The sequence below is a fragment of the Panthera tigris genome, chromosome B1 (assembly GCF_018350195.1).
Source record: "Panthera tigris isolate Pti1 chromosome B1, P.tigris_Pti1_mat1.1, whole genome shotgun sequence".
Lineage (NCBI taxonomy): Eukaryota > Metazoa > Chordata > Mammalia > Carnivora > Felidae > Panthera > Panthera tigris.
Window position 1 is genome coordinate 83,857,225 of NC_056663.1, and position 24,854 is coordinate 83,882,078.

At 34.6% G+C, this 24,854-nt stretch overlaps 1 protein-coding gene across 10 annotated transcripts in view; it reads left to right on the forward strand.

Moving 5' to 3' along the window:
* Positions 1-24,854, forward strand: part of INPP4B (inositol polyphosphate-4-phosphatase type II B) — a 753,803-nt gene that overhangs the window by 584,789 nt on the left and 144,160 nt on the right. For all 10 annotated transcript variants that reach the window (XM_042983845.1, XM_007091777.3, XM_042983843.1 and 7 more), the window contains one exon: positions 14,352-14,460. In XM_042983845.1, coding sequence (XP_042839779.1) covers positions 14,352-14,460 — 109 coding nt within the window. The remainder of the gene's footprint in view (positions 1-14,351; positions 14,461-24,854) is intronic.

Sequence of the window (24,854 nt, forward strand, 5' to 3'; positions counted from 1 at the left end):
GTTTTTCTGTGTTTGTACATATTGATTATATATATGAACCAGCTAATGTGCAAGTTTAAGTGTAGTTATAATCATTATGATGTGTAATGTTAATACCTCTAGTAACCTTTATCTACTATCTAAAATTTTAACTTGGCTCCTTTTCACCAGAAGTTATGTCACCGAAAGAACTGAAATACAAATGAAATGGATTGGCCCAAAGCATTTAGAAACTCTTCCTTGATTGCTGCATATCTACTAGTAGTTTGAACATAACATCCAGTGGTTTTAAAAATCATCAAAACCAAAGTATAAATAAATAATAAAGAAACTAAAATACTTAAAATCTATCTGAAAACCAATGTATTTTTTTCTAATGACCAATATTAAATCACTCTAATGATATAGTAAGGTTTATGTAATTTGAAATGAAACAGAATTTCAGCTCTCCCATTTTTGATGTATGACCTTAAGTCCGTTATTTACTTTCTAAGCAAGTGTACTTTTCCTATTTAAGTGAGTTGGAGTATGTAAAACACCTGGAATGAACAATAATAGCCATTATGAAACAGGTAGCATTTGCCATCACAGGAACAAAATCGATCTTTCAGTTCTATCAGGTCTGTTAAAAGGAGAAAAGTGGGGGCGCCTGGGTGGCGCAGTCGGTTAAGCGTCCGACTTCAGCCAGGTCACGATCTCGCGGTCCGTGAGTTCGAGCCCCGCGTCAGGCCCCGCGTCAGGCTCTGGGCTGATGGCTCAGAGCCTGGAGCCTGTTTCCGATTCTGTGTCTCCCTCTCTCTCTGCCCCTCCCCCGTTCATGCTCTGTCTCTCTCTGTCCCAAAAATAAATAAATACAAAAAAAAAAAACAAAACGTTGAATAAAAAAAAAAGGAGAAAAGTGATCAGTGAAGAGCCTATTAAGGGACAATGAAATCTTGAACTAAGAAGTAGCCAGATTTAGAGAAAAGATGACTTAGGCATTTTGGAAAAATTATCATATGTAAGCACTTAATGACTGATAGAAGGAAGAAATGAGAGAAGGACAACTTCAGTACATCTGTGGATAGATAGCTGTCTCCTCAAACCAAGTGGCTTGTTGGGGCCCAAATTGATACGGATGTATATTTAAATATGCATTCAAATATTTGGCAGTGATCCTAACATATTTCCACCAAACGAAGAAAAAAATATTATCTAGGTGACCTTTTCTTATACTTACTTCTTGAAAACAAAACAAAGACAGAACCATTTGTGCTGTTCTTTCCAAGATGCTATCTGAAAAATGGACCAGAGTGAGCTAGAAGGAAAACAATGTGTTCAGTTTGGGTTTCTGTAATTTGAGAGGAAGAAACTTGCAACTGAAGTAAATTTCTAAAAGCAAACATAATTCCTCCTAATTATTTTGGTTTGTGATATGTATCAGTTTCCTAGATCTGCTGTAACAGAGTACCACAAACTGAATGGCTTAAATAAACAAAAAATTATTGTCTTGTAGTCTGGAGGCCAGAAGTCTGAAATCAAAGTTTTGGCTAAGCTAGCTCCCTCTGAAACCTATAGGGGTATTCTTCCTTACCTCCTCCTGGCTTCTGATAGCTTGCTGGCAGTCTTTGATTTTCTTTGGTTTATCAATGCGTCATACGGTGTTCCCTGCGTATTTTAACATCATCTCCACTGTGTCTGGCTCTATCTCCAAACCTCCCACTTAAGGACACCACTCACACTGAATTATGATCTGTCCTAATGACCTGATTTGAACTTGAATACATCTGTAAAGACCATATTTCCAAATAAGGTCATATTCTAGGATATCTTTCTGGGAAGCATAAATCAACCCATAATAACAGGATACATAGAGGAATTTCTTATTTGTGATGATAAATATCAAGTAGTATAGAGAAAAGCAAGATTTTGATGTTATAGAACTAGGGTACGACTCATGAACTAGAAGACTTTTGCTCTAGAGCAGTTTTCAGAAAGACTGGTTCTTCTTTTTGAAGACCTAAAGGAGAAAATGTGGGAAAAGGCTAGATATCCTCATAGCCAAGAATTAATGCAAAGGTACTGAGTTCTACCGCATACTGACTTTTTCTCCAAGGCACCTCATGTAAATTTTATAGGTATTGTATTGTATTGTATTGTATTGTACATATATAAATAATTTTATATACATCATATATATGGTATACATATAATATATGTAATATTGAATATTAAGCTTATATGTTTTTTAAAATATGTTTTTATAAGTTGAAAATTGATTACTTGAGATTGGAATTTAGGTAAAGTAAGTGCTTTATAGGCTATATCACCAACTATATGTTATAATAGAAATTGAAAACTTGACTGAATTTTTGGGGTCCTACCATTCCCTTTTTGATATTGACTAAGTTAAATAAGCTTTCTGAGCATTGGTTTTCTTATTTGCAAAATAAAATGGTTAAAGTTTAAGATGACAGTCAATCAAATTTTCTACTTGCTTATATAACATGTAGTCAGCATATTAAAATAATTTCAGCTAAATTTAAGATCCATGGTTACTGGTTTGAATGTTTAGCTGCATTACAGACAACATTTTGCAAGGTAATGATGCAAGTAAGATTGGCCAAGCCTTGGTATTTTCACTGGTGAGTTATTTGGATGTAGTCTACATTTATTTTCATTCTCACCATTAGTAAATTACCTCAATCCACATTTGATTAATATGCCTGATATATTTGGATAGGCAGCTTTGCAAACAATAGCAGGCAGATTCACCAAACACAAGGCTAATGTCTAGCTCTAGAAACAAGTAACTGAGCAGAACTAATGTTGTCCTGTCTCATACTGACAAATGAAATAACCTCCATTTGACATCAGGTGGCCCCAGGCCCATTAAGTTAACTTTTCACCCTTATTCATTACTTAATACAGCAAATACAATCCCAATAGAGATCTTAGATGGCAGTGACAGTAACAAAGACAAAACCTTGAAATTAAAAACAAAGTTTTCTACCCTGGTGAATATTACTTTAATAGAAAACCAGTTATGAATATTATAAAATATGAATTCTTGTAACGCTTTTTTAAAGGTTTATTTTATTTTTGAGGGAGAGAGAGAGAGAGAGAGTGAGCAGAGTGAGCAGAGTGAGGGAGACGCAGGATCTGAAGCAGGCTCCATGCTGACAGAAGAGAGCTGGATGTTAGGTTCAAACTCACGAACCATGAGATCATGACCTGAGCCAAAATCAAAAGTCAGATGCTTAACTGACTGAGCCACCCAGGCACCCTGGATTCTTGTGATATTATTCTGTGTTTAAGTTGTTTTATTTTGTGTTATAGATATATAATAGCATATTATAGTACATGGCAAAGAGAGAGAGACAGAGACAGAGACAAGGAGACAGGGTAAGAAAGATACAAAGAGAAAAGAAAGAAAAGAAAGGAAAAATCTATAGTATATCACAAAGCTATAGTTGGAATCAGGTGCAACATAAGCCAGAATTTATTGTGTAACTAGGATGAATCAGCTAACCTCTGCTCCTTAGTTTTCAAACATCCACATTGAGGGAAGGAACAAATGAGGAGCTGTTTAGAGCTCCCTGATTTCTGTGTCTCGAGTTTGAGTATATCACATCATCAATGAAGTATAATTACTTTTAGATATGTTTCATGATGTTGCCAAATTGTTTCAACTATTTTGAAATAGTTTTCCCTTAAAATTCCTTGTTCTCTTGTGATTCACGTCAAAGTCATTTTGTGGGCCATGTTGAAGTCAGGGATTGTGCTTAAATTGCTCCTTGAAACGAGATCAGCATGTCTATGTTTTTTTTTTTCTTTTCATTAGAACTATTTTTATAGTTGTAGGAACTTTAAAGAGATTTTTCTGGGAAAAAATAGACTTATTATCTCATATCTATTATTAAATGGCTTTTAAAGGCTATGAGGCAGCCCTATTATTAAATTTCAAGCCAACCTAGTATCTTTAGCTTGATGAGATTCGCAACTTGAATTCCACTTCCCTGTTATGCTGTGTATGATGCCATTTTCACAAAGCCAAGGACAAGTTTTGAGATATGAACTATCAAAAAAAGAAGACACACAGATTCTATTTTTTTTTAGAAAGAAAAAAAGACCTCTGATTTTATTGCTCAAATTTTCATAAAATAAATGTCCACCTAGATTTTTATAGTTGCCTCTAAGTATCAAAAATATGAAAGCTTTTATTATATACAGTTAAGGACTATTCATATTATAAAGATAGATAATTTAAACAGCAGGATAAAATGAGGAAATTTTTCCAAAGAGACAAATATGAATGATAAGATTGTTATTTAAGAGTTTTATTTTTATTGACTATTTGTTTACTTGTATATCTGCTCATTCTTAGAGGAATACAATACATTTCAGTTAGTTCTAACTGAATTTTAAAAAGTACAACTGTTACAGCCAAGACTGAACATAGTACTTTAAGTGTATACTGTTCTTCATCAACTACACTAAGATACCAGGAAATGAATTCCATAGTGTACCAAAATCTGTCTACCATTTTTTTCATAATTGCAAGTGGCATTCAAGGGTGAAAGGACCAAAGAGATAAATCTAGCAGTTCCAATACTGTGATATTGGTAAATGATAATTGTCAAACAATATTTGCAAAATACTAAGACTCCCAAGAGTTGAGATTTTGTGATTTCAGTAAGAGTGTGGTATTTAAAAATTATAGTGATTAGTGTAAAGTATGACAGAGATGATTTCAAAGTTAAGGATTATATAGCTGTATACAGCATCTTCTTATTTTAGATTATGTGACAAACCTAACATATCCATAGCTGAAGAGCACAGCTGTATTCTTTTGCTTAAGTTCATGTAAATTCTGAGAATAACATTCAGCAGCTACTTTCTGTTTCTTTCAGAGCCACTCCTTGGTCATTCATGATTGTGGAACCATTCCAGTGTGGGGATGGGGCTTTCCTCACATCATCTATTTTCCAACTCTCCCCAGATGCCAACTGAATGTCCTAAATTTCAACTCAATTCTAACATTATTTACCTGGAGATAGCATCAGATTCCCAGGTTAATGACTGCCTTTCACTTCAGATGCCAATCGAAAGTCCAGCTTGTTACCTGTACTTTTGACTATCTGGCTTGAAATCAAAGGTTCCCTTCTCCTTGCATTCAATTAATTTGATAGAGCTATTCACAGAACTCAGAAAAACATTTTATTTACTAGATCACTGGTTTATTATAAAAGGATATAATAGCCAGATGGAAGAGATGCACAGGGCAAAGCATAGGGAAAGTATCCAGAACTTCCATGCTCTCTGAACACCTCTCTCCCAGCATCTCCACATGTTCACCAACACGGAACCTCTCCAAACCTAGTCCTTTGGGTTGTGTTTTTGTTTGTTTGTTTGTTTGTTTGTTTGAGACTTCACTACATAGGCATAATTGATTAAGTAATTGGCCATTGAGGATTGAAGTCAATCTCCAGCTCTTCTCTTCTCCCAGGAGGCAGGGTGTGAGAGGAGGGATAGAAAATTCCAACCTCTAATCACTTTGTTTGATTCACTGGCATCCAGTCCCTATCCTTAGGTGAGGTCCGATAGTCACTTCATTAAACATGAGGAAAGCTCTCAACGCTGAGGAAATTCCAAGGGTTTTTAGGACCGCTGTACCAGAAGAGGGAACAAAGACCAAATCTTTATTTCCTGTTATTGTTAAGGAACAAAAATTCAACCGAGTGATTTAAAAGATCAAATTGACTTTATTGAATGATTCATGAATCAGACAGCATCCCACCTAGTAAATAGAAAGGAGCTCTGTAGAGCTACAAGAAAGGAAAGATTTTTTTAAAGGTATTGAGGAAATGGGGAAAAAGAAAATGATTGGCAAAGGAATCCATTGTTTTAGGCAAGATCATCCTAAGGGAAATGGAAGGGACCTGTTAGTAAATCTCCTAGTGCTGAACAAGAAATTCTATGTTGACTAGTTAAAGATTACATTCCTGGGGGGCTGAAACTGCAGTTAGATTAGGTATTAAGCCTTGGTTTGCTGATGTGGGTCTCTTGACTGACTATTGTGAGCCTGTGGCTGTCTTTTTTATGTTATAAATCACAATATCAGAGTTATCAGTGTTTAAATTTTAACACTTCAACTTTTTGAAGACCTCAAATATACAAAGGTTAGGTTAACCTAAATTCTTTGACCCTCTACAAAATAGGCACATAAAGATCCCAGCTTTTTGAGGAATGGTTTTAATCAAGGTAGGTAGAATCAAAAGGCAAGAAAGTGAGAGAGCAAGAGAGACCTAGTTGCTCTTTCCGCATCCAGACATAAACTCTACTTATTGTCCCTGTGGAGAAAGCCTCTTGATATTAATGGATTATTAAGGTTGGCTTGCAAGGTGGGGAAATGGGAGAGATGTCTTCTAAAATATAGATAAAGTGTTCAGTTCTGCTGCTAGCTGTGCTGAAACATAGCAACACTACTTTTTACTTGACTATTTGAAATATTTTCTATGAAGTTCAAGAATAAAGAATATTTGGGGAGTCTCCTGTGTTTTACCTCCTGGTACCTTCACCCTGGAGAACATATACCTATGTTAGGAAATTGGCTCCCTTTCTGTTCTTATTTTTTTTTCAAATCCTGATTGTTGTGATACTAATTATTATGTAACCTTTCCCTAGAATTTCATATTCCCAATATGCTTTCTTATTAATTTATTTTTAATATCTTGTTTAAAATAACAAATGGTAAATAAAATTATAAAAAATGATAATTTAATGAAAAGAATGGGAAATAAAGGATCTGATTTAAGGAAACACTGGATATTATAAGGCTATATTAAAAACAAATTACAAACATTGTACTTCCCTTAGTAAATTCACTCCTAGAAGAAGTATGAATGAACAATTCTAAAACTATTTTATTTATATACTAGGGTTAATCAATATGTAGGTATGAAGATAGTGAGCAAAAGAAGTTAGAAATAAAGAAGGAAGGAAGGCCAGAAGGAATCTTGTGATTCTGAACTGAAATCAGAATAATAATATGGACTCATGGGTTTGTTGTTGTTAGTATAAATAGATATAGATGTGTGTATGTAAACAAGTTAGTATACATACATATATTTCCTACCTCTAGCCCCTGAAAGGATTGGAAGCAATAATAATGAGCATAACTACCCCCAGTATTTGATTTCTAAACACCATTGTCCAGTAAAAGGGACTAGGATTCTTGGAAAGCTGGTTGATTCTAGAGCTGAGGCAGGGAAAACATAAGATTAGAGTCTAGAGTATCCTGTGGCTCTAGAAAGTAAGGAAGTGCTCAAAAAATGAACAACAACGATGACAACAAATGGTGTGTGTGAAAGGAACCTATATAAATAGCACAAGAGCTAACTGAAGGAGCTCCCAATGGACAAAGCTGGAACAACTTGAACATAAAGATAGTGTTAGTTCATAAACCAAGGAACAAAGTACCCATGAGCCCATATTGATGTTAATAAAAAACTGAATATATAAAAGAATAAAGGAGAAGGGTCAACTATTCTTTCCAGAAGAATTCCAATTAATGAATGTGGAAGGAATGAGGGAAATGGAAAAATGACCATTCAAACACAGCAGTAATAATTGCCTTAGACAAGATTTATCAATAGATGCTAAAATGAGTGGGAACAAGTTGAACAGAAACAAGATACTGCATTGTCTTAAAATATGTCTCTTTAAACATTTAGTAACTTTACAGTGAAGAATCAACTGTAAGTAGTGGCTGTCATCACAAGGTTAACAGCACGTGATACATAACAACTTAACATACTCCCTGTTATAATGCACTGAGAAGGGCATGTTGTCTCCATAGTATCCTACTCAATAGTGCAAATCTTCAATCTAATTATGAGAAAACATAAGACAAATCCAAACAGAGGGACACTTTACAAAGTAACTTACCAGTATTCTTCAAAAGTGCTACAGTCAAAAATGAAAGACTGAGGAACTATCATAGATTGGAGGAGATGACAACAGCTAAATAAAATGTGGAATATTGGACTAGTTTCTGAAAGAGGAAAGGGTGTTAGTGGAAAAACCAATCCTAACATACTATCTACTTATTTTGATGTAACGGTACAAGATTAATTTTTTAGTTTTGATAATTAATCTATGAGTCTGTAAGATTTTAACATAGGGAACATGCGTGAAGGGTATACAGAACTCTCTAATTTTGCAACAACTCTGGAAATCCAAAATTATCTCAAACATAAACATTTTCAAAAGTATTTAAACAACAATAAATATGTTTTTGTATTTTAATATATATGTATATATATTTAAATATATTATTTAATGATATTAATTATAATTAATTATATTATTAATTATATAATATAATTAATTATAAATATTATATATAAAATAATATATATAAAATATTATATATAATTATATATAATTATATATAATTAATATATAATATTATATATTATAATATCATATATATTATATATTATAATATCATAATATATTATATATATATTATATATATATAATATATTATATATATTATTATATATATTATATAATTATGATATTATAATATTATATATATATTATATTATATATATATTTATATATAATAATATATATATTATATATATTATATATATTATATATATTATATATTAATATATATAATATATATTATATTAATTATATATAAATGTAATTAATTATATAATATAATTAATTACATTAATATATTTAATATATTATTTAAATATATATATTTAAATATATATATATTTCAGGTATATAATATGATATTTTGTTATACATATACATAGTCAATGATTACTACAGTCAAGCTAATTAACATATTCATCTCCTAACAGAAGTTTTTTGTTTATTTGTTTGTTTTTGTTTGTGTTTTTTTATGGGGAGACTGTGTGTGTGTGGTGAGACATTTTTAAAGTATTTTTAAATTTCTTCCTGTTTTAGACAGAATATTAAAATTTAATTCAAGTTTTATAGAAACATTGACAGCAACTTAGTCATAAACTTTTTTCTTTCACTGTAGCAAGAATATCTAACATAAGACCTAACCTCTTAACAAAATGTTAAGTGTACAATACCTAATAACTTATTGTTTGGTATATATTTGGCTTCCTTGACTGAAACTTTATACCATTTGATTAGTAACTTTCCTTTTCCCTCTTCTCCCAGCCACTGGCAACCAGTATTCTACTTCTGGTTTCTATTAATTTGATTCTCACTTAATTTTAGATACTTCATACAAGTAGAATCATGCATTATTTGTCTTTTTGTGGTTTATTTCACTTAACATAGTAACCTCAAGGTTTATCCATGTCACATATTGCAGAAGTTCTTTCTTTTTTAAAGCTGAATAGTATCCCATTGTACATGGAATTCACCCACTTTTCTTTATCCATTTTCAGTATCCATTCACCCACTGAAGGATATTTCGGTTCCTTCCATATCTTGCCTATTATGAATAGTGCTTAAACGAACATAGATGTGCTAATATCTCTTTGAGATCCTGATTTCATGTCTTTTGTGTAAATACCCAAAACTGGGATTGCTGAACCATTATTCTATTTTTAACTTTATAAGGAACGTCTATACTATTTCCCATAGCATCTGCACCATATTTTGAATCCTGTAACATTGTACAAGGATTCAAATTTGTTCACATCATGGCAAACACTCACTGTCTTGTCTTTCTGTCTGTCTTTCTTTCTTTCTTTCTTCTTCTTCTTCTTCTTCTTCTTCTTCTTCTTCTTCTTGATTTGCATTTTCCCTGGTGATTAATAACATTTAACATTTTTTCATATACCTGTTGGCCATTTGTAATTTTCTTTGGCAAAATGTCTAGTCAAGGCATTAGCCCATTTTAAAATAAGGTTATTAATTTTTTTACTACTGAGTTATAGGAGTTCATTGTATGTTTTGGAGATTAACTTCTCATCAGATATATGGTTTGCAGATATTTTCTCCTTTTCTTTTCAGTCTGTCATCTCCTCACCTATGCAGAAGCTTTTTAGTTTGATGTAGTTTTGCTTGTTTTTGTTGCTTATGCTTTTAGTGTCATATCTATGAAATATTTGTAAATACCAATATCATAACACTTTTCCTCTATGTTTCTTTCTAGGAGTTGTATAGTTTTAAGTCTTATGTCTAAGTCTTTAATTTGAGATGATTTTTGTGCCTGCTATAAGGATCTAATTTCATTCTTTTGCATGTGAATAATCATAAGGTCTCTTATTCTTTTATAGAATATCGTCTATGGATGGATATATTTTCATCCTCATCCCATGAAGATATACTTATTTCAGATTCCAATGTTTTTCCTGATAGTGTTTATAAACTTTTTTATTTCTTCAATTATGAAAATAATACTTTGGGGAGCCTGGGTGGCTCAGTCGGTAGAGCATCCAACTTCAGCTCAGGTCATGATCTCATGGTTTGTGAGTTTAAGCCCCACATTGGCCTTTGCACTGACAGTGCAGAGCCTGCTTTGGATTCTCTGTCTCTTTCTCACTCTGCTCCTCCCACATTCACACTTTCTCTCTCAAAAATAAGCATTCAAAAAAATTTTAAAGAATAGTAATACCTTGTATGATCTGCAAAAAAAAAAAATAAGATAAACTGAATTATTAAACATATATTTGTTTATTTATTGGCATTTATTGAAAACCTACAACATGGATGATATTGAGGCATTTGAATGTTCTTCTGTTAATATTTGAAATATATGAGGAGGGGTATAAGTATCAGAGACTGTGCTTTTGGGCCAAGTGACTGAATGGCCGCGCATATAAGAAAGTGATCTAGTGCACTGTGGATAGAGGGAGGCTAAGACTGAAGATGCAGTAGTAATCCCTACAAGAAATAACAAAGATAAGAATTAAGATAAAGATAATTAACACTGATAAGAGAAAATAAAATTTGGTAGAAGAGTTATGAGAACTCATCAGGTAAGGGGCACCTGGGTGGCTCAGTCAGTTAACTATCCATCTTTGGCTTAGGTCGTGATCTCACAGTTGGCACGTTCAAGCCCTGTATCAGGCTCTGTGCTGATAGCTCAGATCTTGGAGCCTGCTTTAGATTCTGTGTCTTCCTCTCTCTCTTGTGCTCCCTGCTTGTGTTTCTCTCTCTCTCTCTCTCTCTCTCTCTCTCTCTCTCTCTCTCAAAAATAAATAAACATCAAAAAAACTGATCGGGTAAAATGTTGAGGGAATAGGAGAAATTGAAAATGATCTTGATATCTTGAGAGTTTTACTCTGGAAGACTTAAAAAAAATGTGGTGTCTGTAATGATCATAGACAACTGGGGAGGAAGACCAGGTTGGAAGAGTTAGAGCAAGTGAAGCTTAATAACTGATTTAAATTCAGAAATATTCATAAGGCACTTAGGAATTTGATTATTTAATGTGGAAAAGGTCAGAACTAGCCAGAAATAGAGATTTTGTAGGCTTTGGTAAAAAAGAAATAGTGTTAAAACTCTGAAACGAATGAGCTTATAAATAGAAAATAGAATGGAAACAAGTAAAAGTCAGTCAGAACTTTGGATATCAAAGAACTTGTTTATAACTAAAGAAGCTCTTTATATCATTGGATTCAAGAAACACACATGTCTTCATTTAGATTTAAAAATAATCAGCTCTTTATTATGAGGCATGGAGAATATTTGAGCAACTTGCTTCTCTTTCTTTACCTGCCACTTCCAAGTTTCATGGTTCCTTCACAGATATCTAGAATTTCCCAGAGCAAAGTGGAGGAACAAAAAGAAAGTTTCTGCTCCTAGAAAGTAGCTTTGGAAAAATGCGGAAACTATAGGTGAATTGAAGAGACAGATTTACCATGAAGCTAGTACAACTTAAGTTCAGGGCTGGCTCTTCCTGTGTATGGGTATCACAAGATTCTTCAGTGGGCCTCAGCAACTTGTTTCTGGTCAGGTGTTTTTGCAAATTTTACAAAAATAAGTTATTTTAACCTCTATCAGTTAGGACTGGTCTCTCTTTCTATGCAGATTTCCCCTTCCCTCATTCTTTCCCTCATGCTAGGTGGTGGTGGAGAGGCCACAAACTCAGATTTCCCCTTCCTTCATTCTTCCCCCCTTGCTAGATGATGTTGGAGATGTGGATTTTTGAATCCAGCGGGAGGCTACAGACAATTAAAAAAAATTGAGTTAGGAATGCATTTAGCTTGGGCTTAATGGGATTTGGGTTTAAAGTGACTTAGTTATATTGTTGGTATTGTTGGTCACCCAGCTTTTAGCAGAAATGTATTTCTGCTTGCATCATCATGATGATTTTTCTTTTTGCATTTAGTTTAAATTAACACAGGAACCGGAGACTGAGCCTCAATTTCACTTTCCTTTTCAGACTGAAAATTGTATTTTCATGGTAAAGAAGCAATAGTTAAAATATCATCTTTCTTTGCTTCCTTGGTAGGATAACTTCTTTACAGGGAAAATAATTGTAGGGACTCCTGGGTGTCTCAGTCAGTTAAGTGTCTGACTCTTGATTTCAGCTCAGGTCATAATCTCATGGCTCCTGGGTTCAAGCCCCGTGTGGGGCTCTGCACTGGCAGTACAGAGCCTGCTTGGGATTTTGTCTCTTCCTCATTCTCTCCCTCCCTCTCTCTCTCTCTCTCTCAAAATAAATAAGCTTAAAAAAAAAAAGAAAAAGAATCATAGATAATAGTGAATGCTCACCACTTCTAATTATTTTCAACTCCATTTTCTAGCTGAGGAAACTGAGACATAGAGAGGTTAAATAATTTTCCTAATGTTGCACAGCTCATAAGTGGCAGAGCTGGGATCCAGAGTGAGGGACTCAGGTTCTGGTCATTTACTTAAACCCCTGGCTCTCCAACCCTGGATTAGAAGGTGAAAGACCCTGAAGTCTTTGGGACTTTAGATGAAGCAGGTAATTTCTCAAGGTGCTCGGGTTTCTCATGAGATAGATGAAGATGGACTGGAATTTAGTGTTGGTAACTTTCGGATGATGTCATGGCTATTTGAGAAAGCTGTGGCCCTTTTCCATAAAGTAGAACAGACACTTACAAAACTTGCATATATTCATGGACTCCCTGAAACCCTTTTCTTAGCCCTATGTTAAAATATCCTGGACTAAGAAGTCTTTAAATTTCACACAAGTCTTATATTCTGCTATATTAAGAAAAACTAACTTTCAGTTTATTAGTGACTTTTTAAAAGGGCAAGAGATTACCACTCCAGCAATATATTGAGTGATTGTTCAGTATGTGCCTTATTGATGGGTTGATTTGGGTTGTATTCTGTGGGGTTTTTTGTTTGTTTGTTTTCTGTTTTGTTTTGTTTTGTTCTGTTGTGTGACCTTGACTTCTCTGAGTGCTGCTGAAGTCTTTCACTTGAAGACTTTTTTTATTAAGAAAAATATTTCAAGTGCATTTGGATTGAACCAGTATGAAGAAGTTACGGTGTTTACGTGAAGCTAATAAAATAATTTATGTTTTCCCTGTAAATGAGAACTGAAAAACAACCAATGTGTCAATACCAAAATCAATTTGAAAAGGATCTACTATGAAATTAGGTTTCTCAAATAAAATGTAGTTTAACCAGAGATGCTCACTCTGTTTTCCTTCTTATGGGGATACTTTTCATTAGAATGTAAAATTGATGCCATGTTTTGAAGCCCTAAACTTAATAAGCATCAAACTTGATGTTTCAAGATCAAAAGATGGAGTTGCAATTTAAATGTATGGATTTTTTTATTAAAAAAACAAAATATCTTTGTGGAAAATAGATCTAGAGATATTTTGTGTATTCTTTCTATGTCACCTAAGAAAATTGCAAAAGCATGCATTCCAAGCTGTCTAAGGTTTAACATACACAGGCAGGAAACTACTCTGTATAGTATTTTTTTTTTTAATGCACTAGTAGTGTTCTGTCCTTGAGCCAAGATGAATTAATAATTTGGGTTTTTTCCTCTGTAAATTTTCTCTGTAAAGATTGTTCATTATTGTTGAATTTCAATATGATTGCAAATTAAATGATGCAAAACTCAATAAAGTAAAATACACAAAAGACCAATTAACATGTTATCTCAGTAAGTATATAGAAGAATGAGAGAACATACTGTTCCAGATAGTAGCATATAATTAAGATGTAGTCATAAATCAAAGAAATATTATAACTTGGTTAGGTGCACAGGTGGCTTTTAGAAAGATTGATTAGCTCCTCTTGCCCCCTTGAGATGTGAGTTCATAGTTATTCCTGCAAAATTAAACAGAATAATTTCTCAAACTTCCAACAGTGTGTATACTTCCATGCCAACAGCATGCTGGAGACAAATATTTGCAAAATGTTCATCTCCTTGTCCATTCCTGTTCCAGATGCTCTCTACGATGTCATCACTGTGGGAGCCCCAGCTGCCCATTTTCAGGGATTTAAGAATGGTGGTCTTCGGAAACTACTCCATAGATTTGAAATGGAAAGAAGAAAGTAAGTGATGAGAGAATGCATTAATGATATTATCTTCCCTTTGGAGAAGTTTGTGTATAATGTTAGGATAAAGAAGTTTGTTCCATCACAATGAACAATTCTTCAATTCTGCAACCCATTAAGTAACTTAAAGTTGTTGAAATGTCAAAAAAAAATACTTGAGCAGAAATTAAATTAGAATAAATGAAATGCCTGAGTGTATTGCTTATAGAGTAGTAGCATTATGCTGGCAGAAAAAATTTCTGGAAACCATGCTACCAAAATAGATACATTCTAGTATCTAGTATCAACTATGGCACATTGAATGGAATGGTATTCAGATGGAGATTTAGCTGAAAACATTCCACTTTAACTGTGAACCCAAAGATACTTGATGGAGAGCATGAGACCTAATTTATGACTTTGACCCTACTATTGATTTCCATTTTGACCTAAGTCCAGGCACATAACTATCTATCATTTAATTGTGCCATTTGAAAAAGAGACATCAACACAGAACTGTATCTGTAAAGTGATGAGATTAAAAGAGGAATCATATCCCTTAGGAGAAAGGCATGACACAAAAACTATTATCACTGTTATTTATAATTTTAATATACTTTCTCAATTTTTTATCTTCATTTACTTTAAAATATTGCATCAGTAGTTTATCCCCCATGTACTCACCCCCAGGTACTGAGTTTATCCTATAATACCCTCTAGCTATGCCTATACTCATGTAAACCATAAAAAGTATCATTCAGGTCTGAAGGATAACTTTACTTTCCTTTTCAAGCCATTACTCTTCTTGGATTAAGATCTCAAAGTTTGAAAGTTATGAGAATATAGTTATTCTCAGTCATAGTTGGTTTATTAATAGTATTAGAAAATCTGAGTGGCAAAACCAGAATTTTTTAAGTTTTATCACATTTACCACATAACACATTTTTATTCAGTGTCCAGATGTTCAGGAAGAAAACATTCAGATAAATTATGATTGAATAGGTGACATACTATTATATTAATATATAAACTAATAATACATATTTATATATTTTTTTTCTTGCTTTCAAGAAATTGACTTTGGTACAATACTATTAACTTAGCTATAGTCCTTATTCAGATTACTCCAGGTTTCATTTTCTTGTTTGGTTGGTTGGGTGGTTGGTTGGTTGGTTGAGAGGGTACAGATAGTGTTCTATGAAATTGCATCACAGATGTAAATTAGAGTAACTATCATCAAAATAATCATAAAGGGATGTTCTATTACCACCAAGAAACTCCCTCAGTGATTCCTTAATAGTCACACCCTCCCCAAAAACTTTCTGCTGCAGAAAGCTATTCTATTGCTTTATTATTTCAGCAGGGAATAGAAATGAGAATTGCAACCAGGGCATCTGAGGGGAGGGGCACCTCCTATTTAATTCATGGAGGCTGGAAGTCAGTTATCACAGACTTCACAGGGCAAGGATGCTATATCTCTTTACTGAAATGGGAATGGGAGTACAATACAGGTTTCTGTCCATGGGCTCTATCAGGGAGGGGTGTTTCTCACTGACCTCCTGCTGCACCATTCTTTGAGTCGGGGAGCAACCTGCCATTTTTATAATATCACCCCTAGAACAGACAAATATGATTAAAAGTTTTTTATTCTGTTTGCCCACCCTTTACTAATCCTTTGGCTTTTCTTGGTTGCTATTTTTATTTGGCATTTTACTACATTGCTGGGATGTATGAGACAAGGAAAAAAAAACAAACAAAACAACCATGGAACTCACTGTCATGTAATTCTGTAAGTCTTGAGGCACCTAGTCAATCTGCCTTCATTTCTCCACCTCTTAGATTCTTCTGATAAATGACATATAGATTTTGTCCAGAGTTTTTTTTTTTTTTTTTTGTAATTAGAGAAGTAAAATAGATTGTGTTTACTCCATCTTTCCTGGAACTAGAAGTCTCTAATCTTAGGTGAGAATTCACCTAATCTATTTGCTTTTCTCAATCAAACTTTTGTGTTTATAACACAGCTAAAAGGCTGAAAACTGTCTGTAGGGCACATAAAATCTAGTTGAGCATGTACAGAATTGGCATGTGATGATACATGGAACCTAACCATGTAATTTCATAAAATATTACTACGTGCTGCTATTAAAGACAAATGTTGAGTTGTGTGTTAGATTTTGAATAGTATTTTTTGAGTTTTAAATACCTGCATGAATATCTGAATTCTTCACTATCCTTCACTTCACTGGGATGTTTATATACATATAATCACATGCACACACACGCGCGTGCATGCGCGCGCACACACACACACACATGCACGCACATAGCCTTCTAGGATCAAATTTAAAATAAAAGAGAAAAATGCATCCAAAGCTTACAAACATTGATTTGCTTTAGGTTTTTCATATGTGTTATATATCCCATTGTTTTACTGATGACTTTATTAATAAAAAAAAACAATGAGATGTTTTTAATTAAAAAACAATTTGGTGTAGATCTCAAAAGTACTCTGTAGGGAAGTGATGTGGGACAAATATGGCTTGCTGAAGCAATACACAGATGAGCTTGGTATCAGCCTGTCCATCAAGTTAAGGGGTGATCTAAACAAAGACTTTATGCCTAAAGTGATACCATACTATTCAAATTATCTTTCTGCAGACTTTTTCAACAGCAAATATTGCACTTGTCAGTCAAAAGCAATAATAGAGAAGTAAATATGAGACTACATGAAATGAGTAACTTAAACTTGCACATTTATTTACATTTGGCACTACAGAAAAGCACATTAAGTGAAGGAATTTCCTTCACTTCTTTCTTTTGATACCTCCCAAAAAGATAGCCAAATATTTTAAGTCAATTTTTTAGGGGAACCACCACAGCCATTTTCCTACTTCACCTTCATCTGTTTTCTTCTCAGCTATGCGAATGACGTACTGTCACCTGAGAACAGATGTAATTTATGTGTCTGTTCCTCAATGATATATTTTTTGATGAATACATTGACCAGACAATGAAAAGGGTTTTAGTATAAGAAAGCCTTGCTCATAGTATTTATATAATGTAATTCAGATCACAAAAAAAAGTATGTTTTAAAGGCTACAAGAGGAGCGCCTGGGTGGTTCAGTCAGTTAAGTGTCTGACTTTGGCTCAGGTCATGATCTCACAGTTTGAGAGTGTGAGCCCGGCGTCTGGCTCTGTGCTGCCAGCTCAGAGTCTGGAGCCTGCTTCGGATTCTGTGTCTCCCTCTCTCTGCCCCTCCCCTGCTCATGCTCTGTCTCTCTCTGTCTCTCAATAATAAATAAACGTTAAAGAATTTTTTTAAATAAATAAATAAAGGCTACAAGATAATTAGGAAGAGTGGTCTTTTTCTTTAATTTTTTTTGCATGTATTTATTTTTGAGAGACAGAGAGACACAGCATGAACAGGGGAGAGGCAGAGAGAGGGAGACACAGAATCAGAAGCAGGCTCCAGGCTCCGAGCTGTCAGCACAGAGCCCAATGCGGGGCTCGAACCCACAAACAGTGAGATCATGACCTGAGCCGAAGTCGGATGCTTAACCGACCGAGCCACCCAGGCGCCCCAGGAAGAGTGGTCTTTTTAAGCACAAATATCTGAGTATATTACTCCTCTGATCAGAATCTTTCAAGGAGTCCATGCCCATCCATTGGGTATTCAAAGCCAGCATGATCTCACCCCACCAACTTTCTGCTCTTCCTAAATGCTATACAAACTATTTCCCTAAAGGACTTCATACTTTCCCACCTCTTATTTCCTTATTCTGTTCCCTTGTACAAGAAATTCTTCTGTTTTCATCTCCCCATTATTTTCTGTTTCCTTCTGTCAAAACCATATACATGAACCTATTCAAACTTCCACACATCGTCCATCCTAAGGTTCTACCTTCTTTGTTATGTCTTTCTAATTTTCAAGTTGATTCGACTCTCTATCCTAATATATTATTTTTAATCTCCTTATAGCTTTATTAGGTCACAGTTATGATGTATTAGGTTTGTTCTTTTCTGATATTTCCGTAACAGTTTGTGATTTCCTTAATGAAAAGATGATGTCCTCTTAAAATTTGGATCTTCTAATGTACCCCACAGAGTACTTGGCATGCAGGTTCAAATTCAGCAGGCATTTGAATTCACACATGAATCAGATACAGTCTCTGATTTAAGCTGCTGAAAATCCAAGTGGGAGATCAAGTCTCACAAATAATCATAATACATGGACCAGGGGTTATCAACCTTGTTGCATATTACAATTCTCTTTGGAGCTTTAAAAGATTTTATCTAGGGGTGTCTGGGTGGCTCAGTCAGTTAAGTGTCTAAATTCAGCTCAGTTTGTTATCTCACAGTTCTTGAGTTCAAGCCCTGTGTTGGACTCTGTATTGACAGCTCGGAGCCTGGAGCCTGCTTCAGATTCTGTCTCCCTCTCTCTCTGCCCCTCTCCCACCTGTACTATGTCTCTCTCTGTCTCAAAAATAGATAAACATTAAAAAAATTAAAAATAAATAAATAAAGGATTTTATCTAGGAGTGCCTGGGTGGCTCAGTTGGTTAAGTGTCCAACTTTGGCTCAGGTCATGATCTCCTAGTTCATGAGGTCCAGCCCCACGTAGGCTTTGTGCTGACAACTCAGAGCCTGGGGTCTGCTTCGGATTCTGTGTCTCCCTCTCTCTCTGCCCCTCTCCTGCTCACACTCTGTCTCTCTGTCTCTGTCTCTGCCTCAAAAATAAAAAAAAGCATTTTTTTAAAAATTAAAAGATTTTATCTATGGCAAGATAGCACCCCAGACCAATTAAGTGAAAGTCCTGGGAATGGAACCCAGGTATTGGTATGTTTTAAAAGCTTCCCAGGTAAGACAAATGTGTAGCTAGAGTTGAGCACCACTGAGGCTGAGGAAGGGTGTGGAGAATAGAAACAAGAATAGTGACACAGATGAAATGAACTTGAAAAATGTATAGAACCTCAATTGATATGTAGCAGGAGGAAAGAAAATCTATGCAAAGTAGTATTTGTTGAAATAAGAAAAATATTACAACTTGCATACTAGAACTTTGTGTTTAAAGAATCCTGAACTCACTAAACAGTTGCAAAACAGAAGCAAAGATGGGAGCTATAAGAATTTTGATTTGAGACAACTTGGGCTGAAGTAACATGCAAACAAGTAAAACTGAGCATATTATAAGGGTTTTCATGCTGTAAACATGAGATTTATATGAGCCAAAAGCCTAATTGCACATGTATTTTTTTAAAGACCAAAATTAGGATGTGTAAGGCATTGTCTTTAATAGTTACATCAAACATCTACATGTCCCTGGAATCAGTGATGTATCTGGAAGCTACTTAAAACTTGTGGATTCCTCCCTCAAAATATGATCATTTTTTTCCTTTTGTTATTGTTTAAAAGAAAGGGGGGAATTGCCACAACCACGCATATTTTGCCTGCTTTGATCATTTCTGATTTCAGCAGGAATTTCAGACTCAGCCAGAGCTTTGAGTAGGATCGTGACCTAAAAGCATAAACCTTTCCTTAAAATGAAAAAGTACCTCATGAAAACCAAGAGCCTTTATAAAGAAGAAAAAGTACCAGTGAAGGGCAGTGTCAACTCTTGTTTGAGAATATTAATTCCCTATGATCTGCCTATTCATTTGGAGCATTCAGAACCAACTCCCTGCAAATGACTTAATGTCACATGCCTGCCTGGAGGAGGAAGTGCCTTGGTCTTTCCACCCCTCCCCCCAGTCTGTCATTCCAGGTGCCCAAAATCAGTAGTTACTACCCCACAATTTCAAACAGAAGAGAGAAAAAAAATCACTTGGAAAAGTCATAAAGAAAATGAACTAAAATTTTACTGACAGGAATATTGTAGATTCTCCTTGAGCCTACAACAAGCTGAGCCTGTACTAGAATTTGGGGAAATGTTCTAAAGGAAAGCAGAATATTAATGCAAAGAGTTACTTACACAAATCAGTCTTACCTTTAAGAGATCAATGGCTATGTAATCATATGGCAAAAACTCTGAGGAAAACTTTCCTGTTACAAGGAGAAATACAAATAGGTATTTCCTCATTCTCTATTATAGATAGGAGACTGCTTGGGTAAAAGGAAAAATATTGCAGTAGGAAAGGAAGCTCTGTGTAGCCTCCAGTACAGCAGGCATTCAATAAACCAGAAATGGGAGAACTGGATGCAGAATTTCATACCACTACCTTTGATACATATTCTTCTTACGCTACTTAATTTGTGGAGATAAAACATAAAGTAACATTTTAGTTAGTAATGTAGAGCTGAGATGTCTAAGCAAATCTGTCTGAGTTTTCCAACTCATCCCTTTTGTATTCTTTCCACTAACTATGAGCAGACTAGGAAGCAGTTACGAAGACTGAGATTCTTATTTTTTTTTATGAAAGAGTGAGTGATTCAAATATATTCAATGCAAGTAATAAGACTGCATATGTGATTTGATTTAGGGAGCCAATTATTATATTTTTCCTACCAAAGCTGTTTCTCTGTCTCTAGTTATTTTTTTCCTACTGAAGCTCTTTCTCTGTCTCTAGTTTGATCTCTGGATTTCTTCTAGAAATTTGTCTTGTCACTCACTGGCAGAGCAGTTTAGTCTGAGATCACAACTGTGTGATCTGTTTAGTATTTTGTAAGCACCAAGAGATCATGCCGTATGTCTTTTCAGTAGCATTTTGGATCTTTCAATAGTGTATATGTATTTTTTAAATATTTATTTCTATTTGAGAGAGAAAGAGACAGAGACAGAGACAGAGAGAGAGACAGAGAGAACACTAGTGGGGGATGGACAGAGAGAGAGGAAACAAAGCATCCAAAGTGGGCTCTGTGTTGACAGCAGGGAGCCCTGCTGTCAAGTTTGAACTCATGAGATGTGGAATTATGACCTGAGCTGAAGTCGGATGCTTAACCGACTGAGCCACCCAGGTGCCCCTCAATAATAGAGATTTTTAAAAATATTTTCTACTGATAATACTTAACATACAGTGTAATATTAGTTTCAAGTGTACAATATACTGAATCAACACTTTCATACATCTCCCTGGTGCTCATCATGGCAAGTGCACTCCTTAATGCCTGTCACCTATTTCACCCATCCCCCTAACCGCATCCCCTCCTGTAACCATCAGTTTGGTCTCTATAGTTAAGAATCTGTTTCTTGGTTTCCCTCTGTCTCTGTCTCTCTCTCTCTGTCTCTCTCTTTTCCTTTGCTCATCTGTTTTGTTCCTTAAATTCCACGTACAGATGAAACCATAGGAATTTGCCCTTCTCTGACTGACTGATTCCACTTAGTATTATACTCTAGCATCAACCGTGTCATTGGAATAGCAAGATTTCATTCTTCTTTATGGCTGAATAATAGTCCATTGTATGAATATATCACATCTTCCTTATCCATTCATCTCTAGATGGACACTTGGGCTGCTTCTATAATTTGGCTACTAAAAATAATGCTGCTATAAACATAGGGGTGCATGCATATCTTTGAATTAGTATTTTTGTATTCTTTGGGTAAATACCGAGTAGTGCAATTACTGGTTCATAGGGTAGTTCTATTTTTAATTTTCTGAGGAACTTCCATATTGTTTTTCACAATGGCTGCACCAGTTTGCATTCCCACCAACAATGCAAGAGGATTCCTTTTTCTCCACATCCTCAACCTATACTTACTGTTTCTTGTGTTTCAATTTTAGCCATTCTTACAGGTGTGAGGTGATAGCTCATTGTGGTTTTGATTTGCATTTCCCTGATGATGACTGATATTGAGGGTCTTCTCATGTGTCTGTTGGCCATCTATATATCTTCTTTGGAGAAATGTCTGTTTGTATACTCTGCCTATTTTTTAATTGGATTATTTGCTTTTTGAGTGTATTTTTTTTGGAAAGTATAGAAAAGTCAAAAGAAAGAGTAAAATTACTTATAATCTCCCTCCTCAACAAGACAGTTACTGGTGGCATACTGGTATGGTCTCTTCTAGTTTGTTTTCCCACATGTAATTTACAGCTTTATTTTTTTTCTATTATGAACTTAAAAATTCAAAACGGCTTAAGGTGGCTAATTCTTCTCTGGACATTAAATGAGTGTTCTACAGTGAAAAAAAAAATATCTATGTGTTTGTGGTTCTTTGGAAGTCGTACCCAATCCAGCAAAGCTAGTCTATTTAAAATATCAGTCTTATAGGAGCACCTTGGTGGTTTAGTCATTGAGTGTCTCACTTGATTTTGGCCCAGGTCATGATCTCATGGTTTGTAGGTTTGGACTCCCCATTGGGCTTTGCACCGACAATGCAGAGCCTGGTTGGGATTCTCTCTCCCTCTCTCTCTGCCCCTCCCCCAGTTTCTCTCTCCTTCTCCAAATAAATAAACTAAACTAAACTAAACTAAACTAAACTAAAATAAAATAAAATAAAATAAAATAAAATAAAATAAAATAAAATAAAATATCACTATTATAGGTTATAGCTAAAATTCATGTTCTGTTCACTTCCAAATGCATTTTCTTTCCTTTTGGAAAAAATACTTTATATCACACACACACACACACACACACACACACACACACACACACACACCACTTTAAATCACACAGGCCCTGTGGAAATAAAGAGTAGGTGTTAATAAAAGCCCTATCCATTATTTTTTTTCTTTTGAACCAGCTACCGGCAATATGTTATTTTCAAGGAGATAACAATTTCATTCTTTGTGCAGATTATAATTTGATTCCTTGAGGGTATATTTTCTTCCACCTATGATTTGGTCTTCCTCAGCCACTCTTAGCTCTCTGCTCAGTTCATATTTGAGCAAATAGAAAGCTAGGTCTGCCAAAACTATGTACCAGGTTTTTCTTCTCCATGTGCATTTCCCTGCATGTAGCCAGCTCCTTGTACAACAACATCAAATCTTAAAGAGTAAGTGGGTTTTATCTCTCACACATTTATAGTTTGGAATAACAGGAAAATAAAATGTGTTTAAATAAATAGTCATGTTGAGACTTGAACATACTGAACAAACTAAATGATTAGGCTTGCAAGGCATTAAACTACATGTGACACGAGGAAATAAAAGGGTTTTTTAACTTGAATACGATCCTAAATGAATTTGTAATGCAGCGTTTCCCTTCTTTATTCTCTTTTTAACTATAGAAAAATAAAATTTGCTTGTAGCACACAAATTCAGAGAATAAAGAAGCATATAAAGTGAAAAGCCTACCTTTTCCCTTATCTCTCCCTAGAATAAACCAATTGGAACAGTAAATGTGTTGCCCTGTGTAATTTCTTCTAGGCATCCAACCAGTTGAATTATCAATGGCTATGACTCAGTTCACAAACTCAGGTTCATGGGAATGTAATGTTCTTGACTTTTCCATAACTAAGTTTTATTTTTCTGACCCCCACTGGGTTAAGGCAGAAACTTTCATTTCAGATAATTCATAGACTCCAGTCCCTTTATAGATTAAATCATGGTTTGGGCACTTAGTAGATTTGTAACATTAGTCAAATTGCCTCACCTCAATATAACTAAGTTTCCTCAGTTGTGGTGTGGAAATGTTGCTTGGCTCATAGGGTTGTTCTCAAGATTTGATGACTTCATATACACCAAACATTTTATAACAGTACCTGGCACATAATGAGGACCTAATAGATATTAGCTATTTTTTATGAAAAATATATAAACAGGTATATTTTCACTCAGAAAAATGTTTTCACAATGCTTCATTTCAGTTCACGTAGATCTCATTTTTTTCTAAAAGCTATGTAGGATTTTATTTATTGAATGCAGCATTATTATCTAACCAATTCAATATTGATGGTCATTTAGATTATTTCCACTTTTTGCTATAACCACCTGCATCTACAAGATACACCCTTATTTTATATCCCTGAAAATTTGTATTTCTTTTTGATAAACTCCTAAAAGTTCTTAGTTGAGGTGGTTAAATTTTAGAGATGCTGCCATGTTGTTTTCCAAAAAAAGTTGTGTCAATGTGCATAAAATGCCTAATTGCTCACATATTCTCAAGCACTGGGCTTCGGACACCATGTCTGTGTTAAGCCCAGGTTTGGCGCATGAGTCCAGACATACATTTAGAACCATCTAGAAGACAGTTCTGCATTAATGGTATCATCCAAATACTTCAATGTCAACATATTCAATCATCCCTCAATCCCTTTCCCTCAAACTTCTCTTGAGAATATCTTTTCTAAATAAAAGTCAGCACCATTCACCTAGATGTTCAACCTAGAAAGCGGAAATCCTTGACTATTTTTCTTCCTTTGCTTCCACTTCCAAAAACTAATAAAATAAAGTAAAATAAAATCAGTACTATCAGTTCTACCTTCTTATTTTTCAGGAAAGCATTTATTTCAATAATAAATTATGGGTTATGGT